Consider the following 17,436-nt stretch of genomic DNA (forward strand, 5'->3'; position numbering starts at 1 on the left):
AATTTGCATATCATCTCTTCCAAAATAAACTTTAAATGTAATGCTGTGATATGTTAACTCGATTTACTCTTTATAATTTTTTACATGTAAAAAAGTTACAGGAACAAAGAATTTAAAATAGTTTCTTAAAAACAAACACCAATACGTCAAATATTCTTTTATTCAACAGTCACTGTTTGCATGTTGAAAATGTCAGCCATAACGATCTACTGTAATCATCGAAGTAATGTTAAGTATGAAATATCTTACTTTGATCATGAAATCTTCCAGATCTAGGACTTTTGAATTTATCAGCTGAAAGGTTGTGTTACCATTAATTAACGAAAGGTGGTCCATCAATGCGGCGCCGACACCTTCTTGTGTTGGAGATTTAACAGTAAACGACGGAGTTGTTGCCGGAGGTTTGGTGGTTTTAAATATAACAGTGCCTAAAAATTAAATGATTATGTTATTGTGAAATCGTGATTTACAAAAAATAAATGATAAAGAATGTTTCTATGCTTAAGTGGTTATCTTTCGCTTGTATTTTTCTTATCGATGGCATGACTTTGATTTTCCTATTCAGTTTCTGTGAATACAAGTGAAATCAGTTTCACTATCTTATTTACAGCAAGGAATTGTTTAAGATTGTTTTTGAACTAGAAAACGTGGCAAAATTTTGGGGCATGAAATAAGTCTAAACAGACTAAAAACGATTTTTATTTGAGCAAAGCTTGGCAAGTCAATTATATCAAAAAAAGTTGGATAAAGTTGAATTCAAATAAATTATTAAACAGTCATAGATGCATGTTAATGTTTTTAATATTCCAACTACTACACAGCTGGATCTTTAATTGAATCAGTATAATAATTGTATACAAATATTCTTATTTTGAATTATTTATTTTGGACCATACAAATGCAAGTTTTCGAGAACAAAAAATCCATACACCATTTGGTGCTGTTTCTGAGATAGTAAAGATAGTAAATGACGGCTGTAAGTCACATACGGCATACGCTGTAAAATATAATCTAAAATTTATTATTGCTGGCACTCTACATGAAATACTGGAACATGCTGTAAAATATAATCTAAAATTAATGTCAATTGGAATTGTGCGTAGTAAGATATAATAAATATCACTTCATCATAAAAGCTTACTTACTACTTTGCTTTAATTGTAAGCAGTAATATGGACATGTTTCTTACTCATGTTTCTCTTAATGTGATTATTTGGTTGTGGAATAGGCTCATTTTAATATAATTCCACTCTCAAATTAGATTGATAATGTCTCTAAACACATGATTATTCCATATTCCATATGACATAGATAAGTCAGACAACAAATCAATTAGAGAATATTGCCAAAAAGACCCTTGATAACAATTTAACTCGCTTTAACATATTTCAAAATTCGTGAGTTCAAATATGGCCTTCGTACATGAAAACAATGTTGGGTCGTGTTTTCATTAGTCAAAACATACCTTGATGTGTCATCATGCACACTAAAAGGCATATTGATAGTTTCCTTTGTTCCATTCTGATAAAGCATAATGTCATCTTACTCCTCTGAAACTGAAATGAAATATTTATTGCTTGATCATTTTTCCTCGTCTTTTAATTTTGCACACCAGAGACATTACGTATTCGTGTATCTGTTTTTCACGTCTTTCTATCTGTACACCATCAAAAGAAATTGTATTCATAAGTGTTGTGTTATTATCACCGTTTTATGATGTTCAAAATATGTAATTGCTATTATCATGCTTTTCTCATGTTCGAAATATGTATTGTTTGTCTTGTGGCGCCATATTACTATATGTAATTGCAATAAACTTTGTATATATGTTAAAGCCAAATTAACATTGAATTGAATTGATTAATTATTCGGAATTAGATATAACCCACCATCTTATCAACGTGTATGACTTGTTATATTTTGTAATCCTTTTAAAACAATAGTCAGTATATTATCAGTGATCGCGCATCTAATAATAATTACACTAGATTAAAGAAATACTCGGATTTGATTAAAATAGAATCTCATAGAATGAGACAGGAACGAGCAGGAGGTATCATGTAATTACCTTAGGGATACTTGTTGATGTACTCGAAAAAGATTTCCGTCCAGGTTACCTTAGGGATACTTGTTGATGTACTCGAAAAAGATTTCCGTCCAGGTTGTAGACTACAGTGCTCACTTGTTGACATGTAAGTTTTCTTTTCTTTTATCTAAAACAAAATACTGTTTCATTTTTAAAAGTTCTTTACTTTTGTTATAATGTAGTGTATATAGAACATACTTATTAATCCCTTTTATTTTATGCTTTTCAGTGGATTACTGATTTATCCGTGAAAATTATATTTGATAATTTCACAGTGAAAATTATCAAAATATAATTTCACACTTTTCAATGACGAAACTACTTTTTAAAGATTTTCCCCATATGGTACCTCAATTTTATTTTTGCTGACAATTTCTGACAATGTCAAGCTGTTTAAAGAAAAAGCAAAGCTGAAATTGATAAATAATTAAATATTAAAAGTAAATAAAAAGAAGAAAACTTACTTATGAGTTCATGTTCAAAATTCCAATCAGTCACCAAATTTCGTCTGAATTTTTTGTTTCATTTTTTAAAGTTCTGAAAATTACATTCCTTCCACATGCAAAACTGCTCTTGATGACATTTGGGCAAATTAAAGTATCCCTACGCAGCATATAACTGCACCCGGTATTGAAGTTTTATGAAAAAATTGAAAACAGCCAATGATAGCCCATGAAAGCCCGTTAAGAATAAGTAAACAAACCCAGCGTTCCTGAGCCAGCTTCCAAAGTTTTCCCATTTTCCTAAGCTGCTCTTACGAACGTTTCACATCTGTCAACCACTTATTTTTTGTCTGCTTTACAATCTATAAGTTTTCTTTTCTTTTAAAAAGGTAGGGGGTATATGACTAACAAATCAAAATGAATACACCCTCTGAATTCGCAACACAATTAATATTCCTCCCGTGAAATACACAACTTCAAAAAATTGGCTGCCCGCTTACATTTACAAAGGCCCAGGTCTAATATAAAATTCGCAGTAAGTAACAGAAATATGGATGGATTGGTTGGACTTTTTTTTTCTCCTACAATAATTGTTTGTTTTTATTATTAAAACAAGCGATCATTTACATTTTTTTTAATAAAATGAATAATATCACCATCATTTAACGTTGATTGTCGAACTTATTTTTAAGCTCAAGACTTCTTGTATTTGATGAGAAATTCCGGCTAAACAGATTTTGATATTAACGTTAATATTGTGTAAAATTTCGTTTTAACTTGTTTTTAAGCATAAAATAAAAAGAACTCGTGAACTTTAAAAACAGTATTCTCACTCGTGGCTACGCCACTCGTGAGAATACTGTTTTTAAAGCCCACTCGATGAAATAAAATTTCATCTTACACACAAACAAACAAATATCCTATATATATTTACAAAGTTCTTTTTTTTTCTCTTTCTAAATCGTGGATGTTGAAGCAACATCTAATCACAATTTTAATTTTTCTGGAATATAATAAAGCTATCTCACCGCTCAGTATTTTAACTGGAGATGAATTATTCTTGATTTCCAATCCAGTCTTTCTTCTGTCGATAAAAAGTAAATAGTTATTAATATATTTGAACAAAAATTTATCGATAAAAAAAAAATTTTAACAGGGGTAAAGGTAAAAAAACAAAAACTGCCAGAAAAATAAAAAATATCCTTATTTTAATTTCTGTTTAGCAAAGAAATAAATTAAATTGTTTTTAATTGCCCACAAAAAATTGGGTAAAAAAGAAGGAAGGCATTAAAGTTATCTATAAAAACGAAACTTACATATTTGTGATAATATGTGAAGAAATGTCCTGTTTCTACAACATTTTTGCTATAATATAAATTTCAATCAAACCAGCACTGTTCTCAACAAATGTGTGCCAATTGATTAATACAATTCTTGTTGATATGTATACTTCTACTGATAAGCTTTATGATTGTATACTTTTACTGATAAGCTTCGTGATTTTTATCACATTACTTCAATTATTGACATGTCGATATATAAAAGATAAATCTATGCAAAACGTTATCTCAATTTTACTTCCTTTTCAAATGTTAAGTCTTAAAACATACTTTTTCATATACATTGTAAGTATCAAGTATTTTTTTTATAAAATAGTGAGTGAAAGGGGTATTTAATTGATCATTTCTATCATGTGCTATACCATTTAGCTTATATGACTAGTATAGTCTGATTTTATTGACCTGTCAATTATGAATACATTATAGCACTCATTTAAATATTCGATCCTACTTCGGTTCTGTCCGAATAGTTCACGAGAGTTAATGTGGAGTAATACTATATAACTCGTGTTTAAGAAAAGTCACAGTAGCTTAATGTATAGATTCTCGTCTTATTCGCAATAGCACAGTCACTTAAGTGATTCCCTTATACATGAGAGGTTTATGGCTCGATTCCTACCTTTGCCATTGTTTCAGACCTATTATTTAGTTTTGAAGTATATTTTAAAGGAAATGGCAAAGTGCTTGCAAAATTGTCTACACGGATATGAAACAACTTAGAAACACTGATTGTCACGTTTTTTGCATTGTATTTTACAGCATTGAAATGAATTGATTTTTATCCGAATGAATTTTAAATATAATTTTCTTAAACCATGTTATTTAAAAGAATAAAGACTTTCCCAAAATAAGTGCAAAACATATTTAAAAACAAGAGAACAACAGACAAAAAACAATAGCTTCAATAATGTTGAAAAAAATAGTCATAAAATAAGAAAAAACTTGGACATACGCGGACACGTAGGCCATACAGAAATTACAAACCGTAATTTACATTAATGCGTATAACGGTCAGTATAACTATTTCGAAGAAACTTTGAATTTAATCACATCTTACTGTGTACATCTTCAAATTTACGAAAGTTTATCGAAGATTAATATATTGTGCACATTGACCGTGTAATCAGTTTTATAAAATCAAACAATGCATAGTACATGTATGTCCTATATCAACGGGAGATAACCTAGTTTGCCAAGATTTATGTTACTAAAAGTTATCTTTGCATTTTAGAAAAATATAAATATATGGTTATTTTTTGAATTACCACAAATCTTTAAACAAGAGGGCCATGATGACCCTAGATCGCTCACCTGAACCATCGAACTCATCCGAACAATTACCTAGACAAGCATTCTGACCAAGTTTCATGACACGGGAGTCAAAAATGTGACCTCTAGAGTTCTATATTCTAATTTGACCTCAAAATCATCAAAACAAACTTTCAGACCAATTTTTAGGATACTTGGATCTAAACAGTAGCCACTAAAGTGTTAACAAAGAGTTTTCTATTTTTAGCTTCTGTGACCTAGTTTTTCATCCAAGATGACCCATGTTCAAACTACTCTGAGCACTTATCTAGACAAGCATCCTGACCAAATTTGATGATAAGTGGGTCAAAAATGTGACCACTAGAGTGTAAACAAGGTTTTTCCATATTTTGACGATGTGACCTTGTTTTTGAACCCAGGTGACCCATATTCGGAATAAACCTAGAATTCATCAAAACAAACTTTCAGACCAATTTCCAGAATATTTGGATCATAACAGTAGCCACTAGAGTGTTAACAAGATTTTTCTATTTTATCTCCTGTGACCTAGTTCTTCATTCGAGATGACCCATGTTCAAACTCATCCGAGCAATTATCTAGACAAGTATCCTGACCAAGTTTGATGATAATTGAGTAAAAAATGTGACCACTAGAGTGTTTACAAGGCTTTTCCATATTTGGGCGGTGTGATCAGTTTTTCACCTCAGTTGACCCATATTCGAGTGTTAACAAGGTTTTCCTATTTTTAGCTTCTGTGACCTAGTTTGTCATCCGAGATGACCAATGTTCGAACTCATCCGAGCAATAACATAGACAAGCATCCTGACCAAGTTTGATTATAATATAATAGAGTCAAATATGTGACCACTAGAGTGTTAACAAGGTTTTTCTATATTTAGCTCCTGTGAACTTGTTTTACTTCCGAGATGAATATGTTCGAATCCATCGGAGCTATTACCAAGATAAGCATCCTGACAAAATTTGATGATGATTGAGGCAAATATATGACCCTAGAGTGTTAACTAACAATTGTGGACGGAAGACGGACGACAGAGGACCGACATTCAACGATCCTAAAAGCTCGCCCTGAGCTAGCTCAGGTGAGCTAAAAAAATGTTATACTTATGAATAGAGTAAAATAAAAAAATGGCATTAAGTTATTCAAATTGACAAAAAGTTTTAGTAAGATTTATATGTCAGGGTTCCATTTATGATTTATATCATTTATATTTTAAAACAAGCACTTTTGTATCAGTTATGTTATATATAATCTATATTTTACATTATAATTATTAAGACCTTACTCTTAGGGATCATTTCTATAGTAAGTGTCGCCAGGACGTCAGGTTAAACTGACGAGACCCAAAACCACGAGGACGAGAGATAGCGCGAAGCGGGCACGAGCTGTTACCTTCATGGTAACTTGGCGAGTGTCGTTGATGAAAGTTCCTCTCCTCCCTAAGTGGGTAGTTCGAGGAAAATGGTGCATTCTGAGTGGCTGTGGGTATAACAATTTATACAAAGTAAAAATGTCCTCACACAGTGCCTGTTCAATATTGCATGGTATGATACGCTTGGTGGAAACCCAGTGCCAAACCACATATAACAGTCATGGCAGAAGTGAACAAAATTCATATTTATGGTAATTGTGATGTTATATCTATAATTTACATTAAATATGAACTTATCAGATGTTCTAATTCAATAAATATATAAATGAAATACACAGATTTTACTATGAAGCAGCTGAAAGATTGTTACATTTTCCTCTTTAAAGTTAAAACGGTCGTACAAAATTTTGACAATTTTTTTGATGTATTGGTATTTTGGTTGGAAATAAATGAAACAAATTTATTTATACTAGGCAAAGTTTATCTAATATAATTTTATGTGCAGTTCGTTGTACTTTGGACATCAAAGTAAGAAATATATATTCTGATTCACATACATTTTGATGACACATTTTTCATTTGCGTTTAGAGCTAGGTATATTATTAAATCTACCAACTTCTCTTTTTAATTATCATCATACAATAGAATAGGAGTCATCTTGGCTCATTTCTAAAATTAATAATACATATGTTCTTTTCTGTTATATAATGAAAACGTAATCTGAATTTTTACAACTGTTTTCTTCGGGATTCTCAATATCAACAATGTATCTTAAGAATTTGAAATCTGTTTTGAATAATTTATAATAGTTCAATTTAGGTTCAACTTGGTTACATACTAGGTCATTCCATTCTTGATCATATTAATCTTTAATTCTTTTAGTAAACATTACTATTGAGAACAGGTTTATGTTTTAATTATTATACAAAAATCCATATCCTAGACTTTCTTATATATTTTATATAGATTTTCACCAAACACGTGATCGTGTAGTATTTATACTGTTTCTTTCAAAGTTAATTGAGCTATCATAAATTCATAACACTGTACATCAAGGAAGTTTGGTTATTAAGTATATTTAAATTTAATGAAATTTTCTAATGCTCTTTGTTTACATAGTTATGCGAAAGAAAATCTGCCCAATTCGTCCAAAAAACGGCTGCATTGGATGTAGAAGGATGGACCCCTAAAACATACTTGCAAAATGTGTATGTAGTTTATCAACTTTATTTAATTGTATGAATTCCGCAAACATTCTGACGGGTGGAAGAGGAAATAGGTAAATTATACTTATTTATATTAAATGGTTTGGTATGTTAATAAAAAGATTGGCAAGATATTGCATGTTTTCTGGCGACGTAGAGATGTAAGAGGGTTTGGATAATAATAATCGACTGATAATTATATAAGTCATTCTATATTGTCGCAACATTTTCTGTCCTTGGGCAATAATTTTGCATATATAAGAGTCTTTGCAAAAAAATTTTAGGACTAACTACAAATGTGTAACAGTTTCTTGATTTTTAATAGTGTGAAATATCTTCAATATTGTACCAGAAGTGCTTATTTTAGCCAATAAGTGCTGTCCCTGGTAAAATAGCAACATGTCCTTACAGTATTAGTAAAATAACAATATGGAAACCTTGCAAATAAATAGACCATTCTACATTTACATGTACGTAGTTTACCTTATCAGCTAAACTAAGTGATAAGTGCTATATAACCAATATTTTCCACAATTCTAATAACATTTTTTTAAGTTTGACATCTGTCCCTAAAGATTATGTCACTCATGTAACATAGTCATAAATAGTAAAAGTAATGACTGATCCCTATTCATTGTGGAGGAAAGAAAACCTCCAATTTGAAGAGTATTCATTCTGCAGAAGAACATGAGGTGCCATTGTGGATTATTTTCTTGAAGTTTTTTGGAAATCACATTCTTCTGTTGGTAAGTTATTGCATAATTTTCATTACCATCACAGATGTAACAGGTAAAATATTTCAATAGTAAATACTGTGAACCTACAGTACTCATGGAACTCAAAATGTATTACTAAAGGCACTAATTAAGACTCATATGTACCAGGGATCTATTTTTATTACTTTTAATAAGATAAAGTCTAAATATGTCACTCCTGTTACAGTCACTCCTCTAACATCTGTTTTTGGTCCATTAGTGACCAAATAAAATACAGTTGATACATTTGAAATAATTATTCTATAATTTTAAAGAATGTTTTAAAAAAAATATTTAAGACATATTCATTAACATAATAAATCTGTTCGAGTAAAAAGGAATAATGATTTACATTATGGAAGATACATGATTAAAAAGTATTTTATTTTCTATATTTTTGTTACAATAGTGACTTAAAGTGATACAATAGTAACATTTGAAACGATTATTCTTCAACTGAATAGCTAGCTTTATAGATATTGTTATTTAAACTTCTTAATTATCTTTTTGGATTTATTCAGATTTAATCAGGTATAACGGTTTTAACTTTTGAATCATTCCAAAATAATACCAGTTTTGCTTGGAGTTGGTGACTATATTATTTCAATATGTCTAGTAAAGGACCACCTAAATTAAGTAAATTTATAGATATAAAAGTTAACAGTTCATTATTTATAAAGTTTACGTATTATAATGATTGTAGAAACCGAAAGTACAATATGTCTAACGGTTGACATTAATTCGGTTTTGTTTATAATTGTACTTCTGTAGGATTTTTTTATTTGTACGATTGTCACACATATTTTCATCCACAATTTTACCGAAATTGACTTTCTTGTTCCTTAGATATCATTAATATACATTAATTACACACTCAGTCTGTCTATTTACATCTTAAACCATCTGGTATCCGTAGTATATGTCCAAGGTTATTTTAGGTAATAGTCGAGATGTTCCGATTGCCCTCTAAAGTTACACGACATGTCATTGTGTAATGTAAAATCAAAACCTGATAATTGTTATTATAAGAGTCTTATATGGTCACATTTAAGCATAACACATCAGTTACTAAATTATTCTAAGTGGAGGTATATAGGAGCTGATTTTAATGAGATTGGATTGGCTATTCAATTACCGGTACTTTATGAAGGTGATCTGTAGTTTTTGTAGATGGTTTCCTATATGCAGAGCCCAATCTCATTAAATGTTTCAATAAGGGTTTGTTTGAATGTTAAGCATTGTTTGGTGGTTAGATTTTGTGAAAACTCTGTATTTGGAGACTGCATCAAAATCCAAACAGAAATGGTATTTATAGTGGAAAGTCAGGAGGGTAGAATTACATATCGATTTTCTTGAAACAGCTTTGTATTTTATACAAATATTTCAAACTTTGAAACTAACCCTGTCATTCACTTATTTTCTCCTTCACATACCGAGTTAAAGCGCACTTCTGGATCAGCGGAAATTCACATGATATTATATTCTTTACCGATGCTCAATTTTGAGATCCATATGGGGTTCCATCCCCGTGCTTCTGATATTTCGATGAATAATTGAAAGTTAGTTTTCCTTTCTAAAAATAGGTCCTATAATTGATAGTACGTTTTCAGTAAGTATAATTACGAATTATGCAAAATAACAGAAGTAGATAAAAAAGAATATCAGATTAAACATCTGTATGTACACAACTGTATTATCTACTTTTTGATTTGGTAATATTGCTTCAAGGTTTTGCCGGTTGATGTTTTAAGGCCATGATTAATGAAAGTTCAAATAAGAGAAGCACAAAGCTAACTTTAAATTAAGGCAAATTCAGGTTTTAAGTAATTCATAATGTGCGTCAAATAAATGCGGTCAAAAAGATCAAATAAAGCTCGTGGCTTACTCACTAGTATTTCAAGTTTTTGTGGTTATGGTGAAAACAAACCGGAAAAATGTCATTCTTAAAAAAAAAGCAATTTTATGATTCGTTGAAATCGGTTTTGAATAAAAAGAGAGTTTTCGTCCATATAACCATTGCCCATTAGGATATATGCCCAATATAAGTACATAAAAGGCAAGCAAAAACGTGGTCATTAAGTTAACATTATATACACAGAATCTGGTTGTGAAATAACATAAAATATACACCATCATAAAAATAAACAACATAAACAAAAGAAAATACAAAACAAAGGTGACAATATGAAATAGGTCATTTATCTTTATTAAATCTTTATTCATCATACAAGAAGTTAAAAAAGTACAGTTATTAGGTTTACCCACTCGTCACATATTTGTTTATATTATATTCAGAAAATGGAGAAAACCAAACGAGCAGATAGTTGAACTATCTCAGACAAGTTATGCTATCTTGTATGCTATAAATGAATAAACGGAAAAAAATATATACAGAGAGCTCGTTATATATCAATTGCTCACTACCGGTCTTAAATGTTACAGACTAGTTTTATTTTATCAAAGTAAAAGGCAGAGAAATAAAAAGGATCACAACACAAAAATACAAACACATAGTAAAAACAAAAATATCCATAACCCGCTGTATGTACTAAAACTGGCTGACCTCTGTCAATGTTACCGTCTTAATTGTATTGGAATTTCCAGATCACTTAGCATGCAAATAAGGCTACACCTATTAAATCTGACAAATAAAGTGGAGACATAAATAAGATAGTGTATAATAAATACAACGGAAACGCATGCGAGCACATACATACGCACGCACATGTCGATCGCTATATGAAGATGCTGCGACTGCATGAAAGTATGCCGAGGGCAATGAGAAACAATGTTAGCTTAAACCCTTTAACTTCTGTAGAGTTTTCCGCCGGCGGTATTATACATCCATCTGTATCAGATATCCGTTCATATACTTTGACTGTCAATATGGCAATCGAAGAAAGATCTTTGCTTGGTAGGTCTTTCTTTACCTAAAGAATAAACTTGCTCGTGTATCATTTAGAATGATTTTTTTGCAAAAAGAAACTGTAAGAAATTAAATTTCCGGAGCGTGAATTTGAAAAAAAGAAATTAGTGTTTGGCGTATCATCAAATTTTTCATCATTACATTTATATTTACATTAATAATTAAATACGTTTTGCCTTTGGGGAAAAGAACATTGTGCAATAGTTTCTTCTATTATCTGAAATCAGCAAATCAAATTTTATTAAATTATAAATAATTAGGTGTAACAAATATTATCTGTATTGTAACAATATTGTATTGTAACAATCAACATAAGTCAAGTTATGTCTTTTTATATAAAATAAGCTCATTTAAGTTTTCTTACCTCAATGATGAGTCTAAACTCTTTATCAGGTAGGCCTGCATCATTTACTGATCTGATTTGATTCACAGCGCCAGTAACAGGGTTAATGTTAAATAAATTCTGCCTGTTTCCTGAAATATTGAATTGATTATGAGACAAGTTGTAAACCTAATACTTGTACATGCCAGTTTGCATTAGTTGCAAATACACTATGTATGTAGAAAAAATTCATCAAAAATATTTGTTAGCAAAAGAGCACATGTCAATGTTTGTTCTATCTATTGTTATTCAAATAAAAGGCCAGAGTAGGGGGATCTATAAATTGGTTCAAATGGAGTACCTTTGTGAGATATGTTAAAGTTACATGTGACATCGAATATGTAAACGTTTTGTGTCTACATCTTCATTTGACACAATTAAGATCTATAGTCGAATTTTTTTCTTCTTTTATTGTGAATATAGTAATACGGTTTTATGTGACAGTGTTACTGCTTACTTACCAAATTTAATTGAATAAACCAGAGGAGTTCCAACAGTGTCGGATATTTTCCCTTTTATGGCTTGTGTCACTGACAGAGGGCCCTACATAATAATGAAAAATTGCTAAATTATAACAGTACTTCCTTCGTTATCAGATACCCCGCGTGTAAAAATATGGATATATATAGGCCTTATCATTTGAGTGAAGTGCTAAGATGCGTTTTTGCTATGGTATCAGATAAAATACCAGCAAGTGAACCATGACTGTCTTTCTCAGCTGGACGCTAACTCATCGATCGTGAAATACGATTCGCCGAATACTGACGGAAAGCAAGAAAATTGGTTGCAAACTTGACAAAATGGCTACCGAGTCATGAATATTAACAACATTTTTACAAGCAATTTACTTGCAAACCTGTACCTCAAGCATTTTTATTCATATTATATTTTAGTCAAATACAAAACTGTCAAAATTTAATTTAATGAAGATCAAATTTATTAGACACAGATATTTTCTTGACAATTTTATACAATTGTGCTTTTTCATTTGCTTTAAAATTTGTTTTTATTATCCTTGACATTTTTAGGACTTTCTTTATTTAGTTGTCAATTGTTATCATTTATTGGTACGACCCACTCCATGTCACGGCTTATGTGCCCTTTCATGCTTTATGTTTGGTGTCCTACTGAGTGCCTTTGCTGCAGTCCAGTGTGACTGGATTCTGTCGGGGCTGCTTTTTTTTTAATGTCGCTTTGCATTGTCGACCTCTGTTGTTATATTGTCTTTTCTCAACTATCATACACTATCATACATCATATTTCTTTAAAGTGCACGTTCCTCAGTTCATTAATGACGTTATGAGTTACAAGAGCTTCTGATCCTACTCGGCGAAACCAGTAAAATGTATCAAAATCTTGACAAGGGTTATCCCTCGGAAACATTAATTACAACAAAATAACATGAAACTTGATTGCGTCTGTACATAAGAGATAATGTAAAGTGCAACATCTCTCACGCCCCATAGCCCTGGCTTAAGTGGTACTTTATTTTCAACACTTAACATGATAGAAGCAGTGATTCCGAAGGACCAGAAAAAAATATAACAACATTAAAGTGAAGAACGGGCTACTTTTACAGCTGCCTCACGACACGTGACACCTGCTGGTACGAAGTATTAATATTTGGACCACCAAAAAATGTAAATTTGTTTCTTTCGCTTGTCAGCAGTAATGTTCCCTATTTATTTTTATTCTGGGCAAATATGCCACACTTGAAAATAGTGCCAATTTTTACTCTTGGTCTCCCATTGATAAACAATCAAGAATTTGTAAAAGAGTTACCAACGTCCCCCGCATCAGGGAAGTTTCACATGAAGAACAAAATTGTGCTAATTTTAAAAATTGAGGTATAAATCTGGACTTTCATTGCAAAATTTTGATCAATGCTAAATCTGCACATGCAAGTGACAATAAATTCGTTAAAGAAATATAATGAAATAACTCCTGTGTATGTGTCAACAGAAATACATAATAATTGTTATTACTATTTTAAAGCCACAACATGTGACAAATACAAAATCAGTACATGATATAGTATTTTAAATACTTTATACTTTAGTATTTTTATACTTTTTTCAATTTGATTATAATTGCACTAAGTTCTAAAAAAATGTAAAAAAATAGGAATATTTATTTCATCAGATAATAGTTCTTTTCCGTGCCTTTACAAGCAAAATATTGAAGCATAAGTTTGCAACCAAAAGTGCTTGAAGTACAAGTTGGCAACTAAATGCGCTTTAACAAAATATTTTTATGTATTAAAACTTTAATTCGAACGTGCAAATTAAAGCATTTCACACGATTTATAAATAAATATATATTGTGTTTTGTTTGGTAAACTTCAAAGCTTAAAGATGTGAATAAAGGAGTAGAAAATCAGATCAGAATTTTCGTCCGTCAAATCGCAAAATATGTACATGACCAGTTTATATCTTCATTAATTTCATCAAATCAGAAGCTAGGAGGCTGAAACATTACACCGAATGTATCATACACATTGCCTAAAGTAATGAGCATATTAAAATATTCAAAATAACATACTTACTTACTTACCTGAAGAAAATACGGGAGAGTGTAAATATTCATGACTCTGCAGCCATTTTGTCAAGTTTGCAACCAATTTTCTCGCTTGAAACAAATGTACAACCTCTTCACCTCCTGCCCCTTGCTTTAGTGGTGTCACTTTGATGGATATCTGTTCACATACATCACGCCTAACATTCACTATAGTACGGATGAATAGAATAATGTCTGACAAATACTTAAAACGCATTTATATCTTAACTTTTGACCTGTGCTTACACGGCCCTCGATTTAATTTTATTAATAATATACATACTATGTGTGCCAGTCGTATAAAAGAAAAATATGGTGGCTCAAAGTATGGAGGCTGATCATTGACATCTGCTACGTGTATTTCCAAAGTGGTATAAGTTGTCTTGGCTGTAGGACTCGATGGAGGCTCATCCTGTTCAAATATATAGTCTCATATCAGCTATGAGGTATTATTTTTAATTATTGTTGTTTTCGTGGCATGATAGATCTATTGTACGTTTTGATACAATGTGCGAAGAGGCCAAATTGTCCTTATGTTTTGTGGGGCTTTTTTTAGCTTCGGACCAGTAAGTGGGAAGCCCCGTTTATTTTGTTTACGCACGCATGCATGTATCTAATGTGCATGATTTACAAAACCTTTTTAGCGGTTTACTAGGCAATGCTTGTGCAAATTATATAAGCTCTGAGTATTTTAGTATTCCACAATGAGATAAACATTAGTCTATATAAAGTAAGTGCCCTAAAGGCAAGGCCAACTTTGTCCACAGTCTCAATATTATTTTCATTTGTGTAAAAGGCTATATCTTCCTATCTCAGGTCTGTTCGTTTTAGTTTAAGAGTTGATTTTTTTAGATACCGGATGTTTATTTCAAATGACCCCTGGATGGGCGAACTTTGATCTGAGGAAGCCAAAACCTCCAAAGTGTACCTAGTCTTTTTTAAGCAACATTTCTGCTAAAGAGTTCTACTTCTATCGGTTCAAAAGATACAGAGTTGACACAGAACTGAGAAATTCATAATTCGAATGATATACAGCATATTTATCATGGAGAGTGCATGACATGGTATGATGAAAGTCAACAAAATTGACTATAGCCACCCAACTGCTCGAGCTAGATAGAAAGCTTATTGTTTAACATGAAAGATCACGTTCAACTCAGCCACGTGGGTACGCCACTTATGAAATGTTTAAAATTATACTCAAACAACTTTATAACCTCTGTGTCATTATTTGTAGGTGAGATTCATTCCTAATACATTTAAAGTATTGTAAATACAGAGCAGATGTGGAAATGGCACTGTTATAATATGGCTAACTAGTTTTGTATAGTTATGTACGTGCTATACTGTATATTATCCCCACAGCTTTACCTCGTAATTTACAATTTTCATTACATTTTTCTACATAACAATGATAAAATATAGACATTATATTATGTATAGTATGAAATCACTGGTTCATCTGTAACAATGTATTTATAAATTATAGAATCGTCAAGAGGGAAAATGCTAAATTTATTGAATACATGTATATCATATTTTTTTAAATTGTGTTTCAAAAATGTGATATATTCAACATAACGTAACATTTATCCAAAAGTTACAACATTTTTTGAATACAGGTATTTTTAATGTCTATATATTCAAATTATAATGACTTACGACGTCATTATTGTCAATATCATACATGAAGGCATAAATTAAAAAACGTTTGCTATTTATCTCCCATAAAAACTACCATAACACATAAAAACACACATCCTACTTATAAAAGGTTATACCCACAGACGTAGAAATTAAATATGGTTGCATTTTCGAGATGTATAAATATGCAACTTACAGATACACTCAGATTGAGAAAAAGTTTGCTTCTTTCCATGGTATCAAAATCAAGCATCTTGGACAGAGTTATGTCTCCTTTCGATGGCATTGGGATATTAAAATAGGCTGCACCGTCAAACTGTAAAAGAAAGTTTATTAACGTCTTTATTCGTATGTATTGTGTTTTAACCTATCAATTCAATCTGTTACACATTAATGCGTATTTTATTGTACAAAGCTTATTATCTAGACAGTGACTTGTGTAAAGGTAGAAAAGATTGCAATTTTGTAACGTTTTCCATGTCTAAGCAATTGTTACATAACAATTCAGATTACTTACATCACTTAAATTGTACTTCCGAATGGCGAAAATGAAGTTTTCAGCACCAACGACGTCAGAATCAGTAACCTCTGACCTCAGGGAAAATACTAATGAACCCACAGTCAGAGACTAAACATGAAAAAATAACAATATTATCAAATTGAAAATTTACCTCATAAAAAATATAGATAGACACTGAGTATCAATGATATTGTAATTTAAAACCATTGAAATGAATTGTATAACTTGGACAACACGATTTGGTAAAATTAAGATACGAAAGATTCGTCAAAGAAATTAATCCACTCATACCTATTTTGAATTCACGAGGCACTGTGTTATTTGGGTAAAGTGGCTATCATCAAGGAAAAGAGTTTTCCAATGTATCAATGAAATAATTAAGTAACATAATGTTTCAAAACCAGTAATAAAATGCTCGACGGATGATTAAATTCTTACCGCATTCACTGTCACGTTGTATGGGACGTTATTAAAAACGGGAGGAAATTCATTCACTGCGACAACGTTTACAAACACATCAACCTGAAGCAAAAATTAAATATTCATATTGTTTACAGTTATTCTATAATAAAAAGTATTTCGTCACTGATTGTCTTTAAAGTATCACTCTTTGTAGTCATAACTATGTTTAATATTTATTTTTAAAAACAATTAGAACTAATAAATACTATCAATAAAGACAGGTATAATGGTACAAGCAGATTTAAAGCATTAATTTTTGTCTTCATGCATAATTATAATGGTTTATACGAGTACATCTACAAGAAGTATTTCAGATTCGCTACAAGATGTTTTACAACATTGACCCAAAACTGGTTTAAAACACTTCGTATTGTGAGTAGTCAGCGAACAGTACAGCGGATATGAATTCATAATGTTGTAGATTTAAACAATAGTTGTAGATTTCTTTTAACTATC

At 31.0% G+C, this 17,436-nt stretch overlaps 1 protein-coding gene and 1 non-coding gene across 3 annotated transcripts in view; one reads left to right on the forward strand and one right to left on the reverse strand.

Annotated features, from left to right (window-relative positions):
* Positions 1-17,127, reverse strand: part of LOC132731526 (protocadherin Fat 2-like) — a 50,833-nt gene extending 33,706 nt beyond the window's left edge. Inside the window, exons 1-7 of one of the 2 annotated variants that reach the window (XM_060717718.1) lie at positions 16,957-17,121; positions 16,516-16,626; positions 16,195-16,314; positions 14,638-14,766; positions 12,260-12,341; positions 11,781-11,890; positions 10,682-11,420 (exon numbers count right to left, since the gene is read on the reverse strand). In XM_060717718.1, the coding sequence (XP_060573701.1) occupies positions 11,226-11,420; positions 11,781-11,890; positions 12,260-12,341; positions 14,638-14,766; positions 16,195-16,284 (606 nt within the window). In that variant the 5' untranslated portion in view covers positions 16,285-16,314; positions 16,516-16,626; positions 16,957-17,121 and the 3' untranslated portion in view covers positions 10,682-11,225. Of the gene's footprint in view, positions 1-10,681; positions 11,421-11,780; positions 11,891-12,259; positions 12,342-14,637; positions 14,767-16,194; positions 16,315-16,515; positions 16,627-16,956 lie in introns of those variants that run through there. The other variant, XM_060717719.1, reaches the window with a different exon arrangement.
* LOC132731533 (small nucleolar RNA U3) lies at positions 6,433-6,637 on the forward strand. Its single transcript, XR_009625905.1, has one exon. It is a non-coding gene; the product is annotated as a small nucleolar RNA U3 (small nucleolar RNA).
* Positions 17,128-17,436: the final 309 nt, after the last annotated feature.

Source organism: Ruditapes philippinarum, unplaced genomic scaffold, assembly GCF_026571515.1.
Source record: "Ruditapes philippinarum isolate M1 unplaced genomic scaffold, ASM2657151v2 ctg824_1_1_1_1, whole genome shotgun sequence".
In the NCBI taxonomy this organism is placed as follows: domain Eukaryota; kingdom Metazoa; phylum Mollusca; class Bivalvia; order Venerida; family Veneridae; genus Ruditapes; species Ruditapes philippinarum.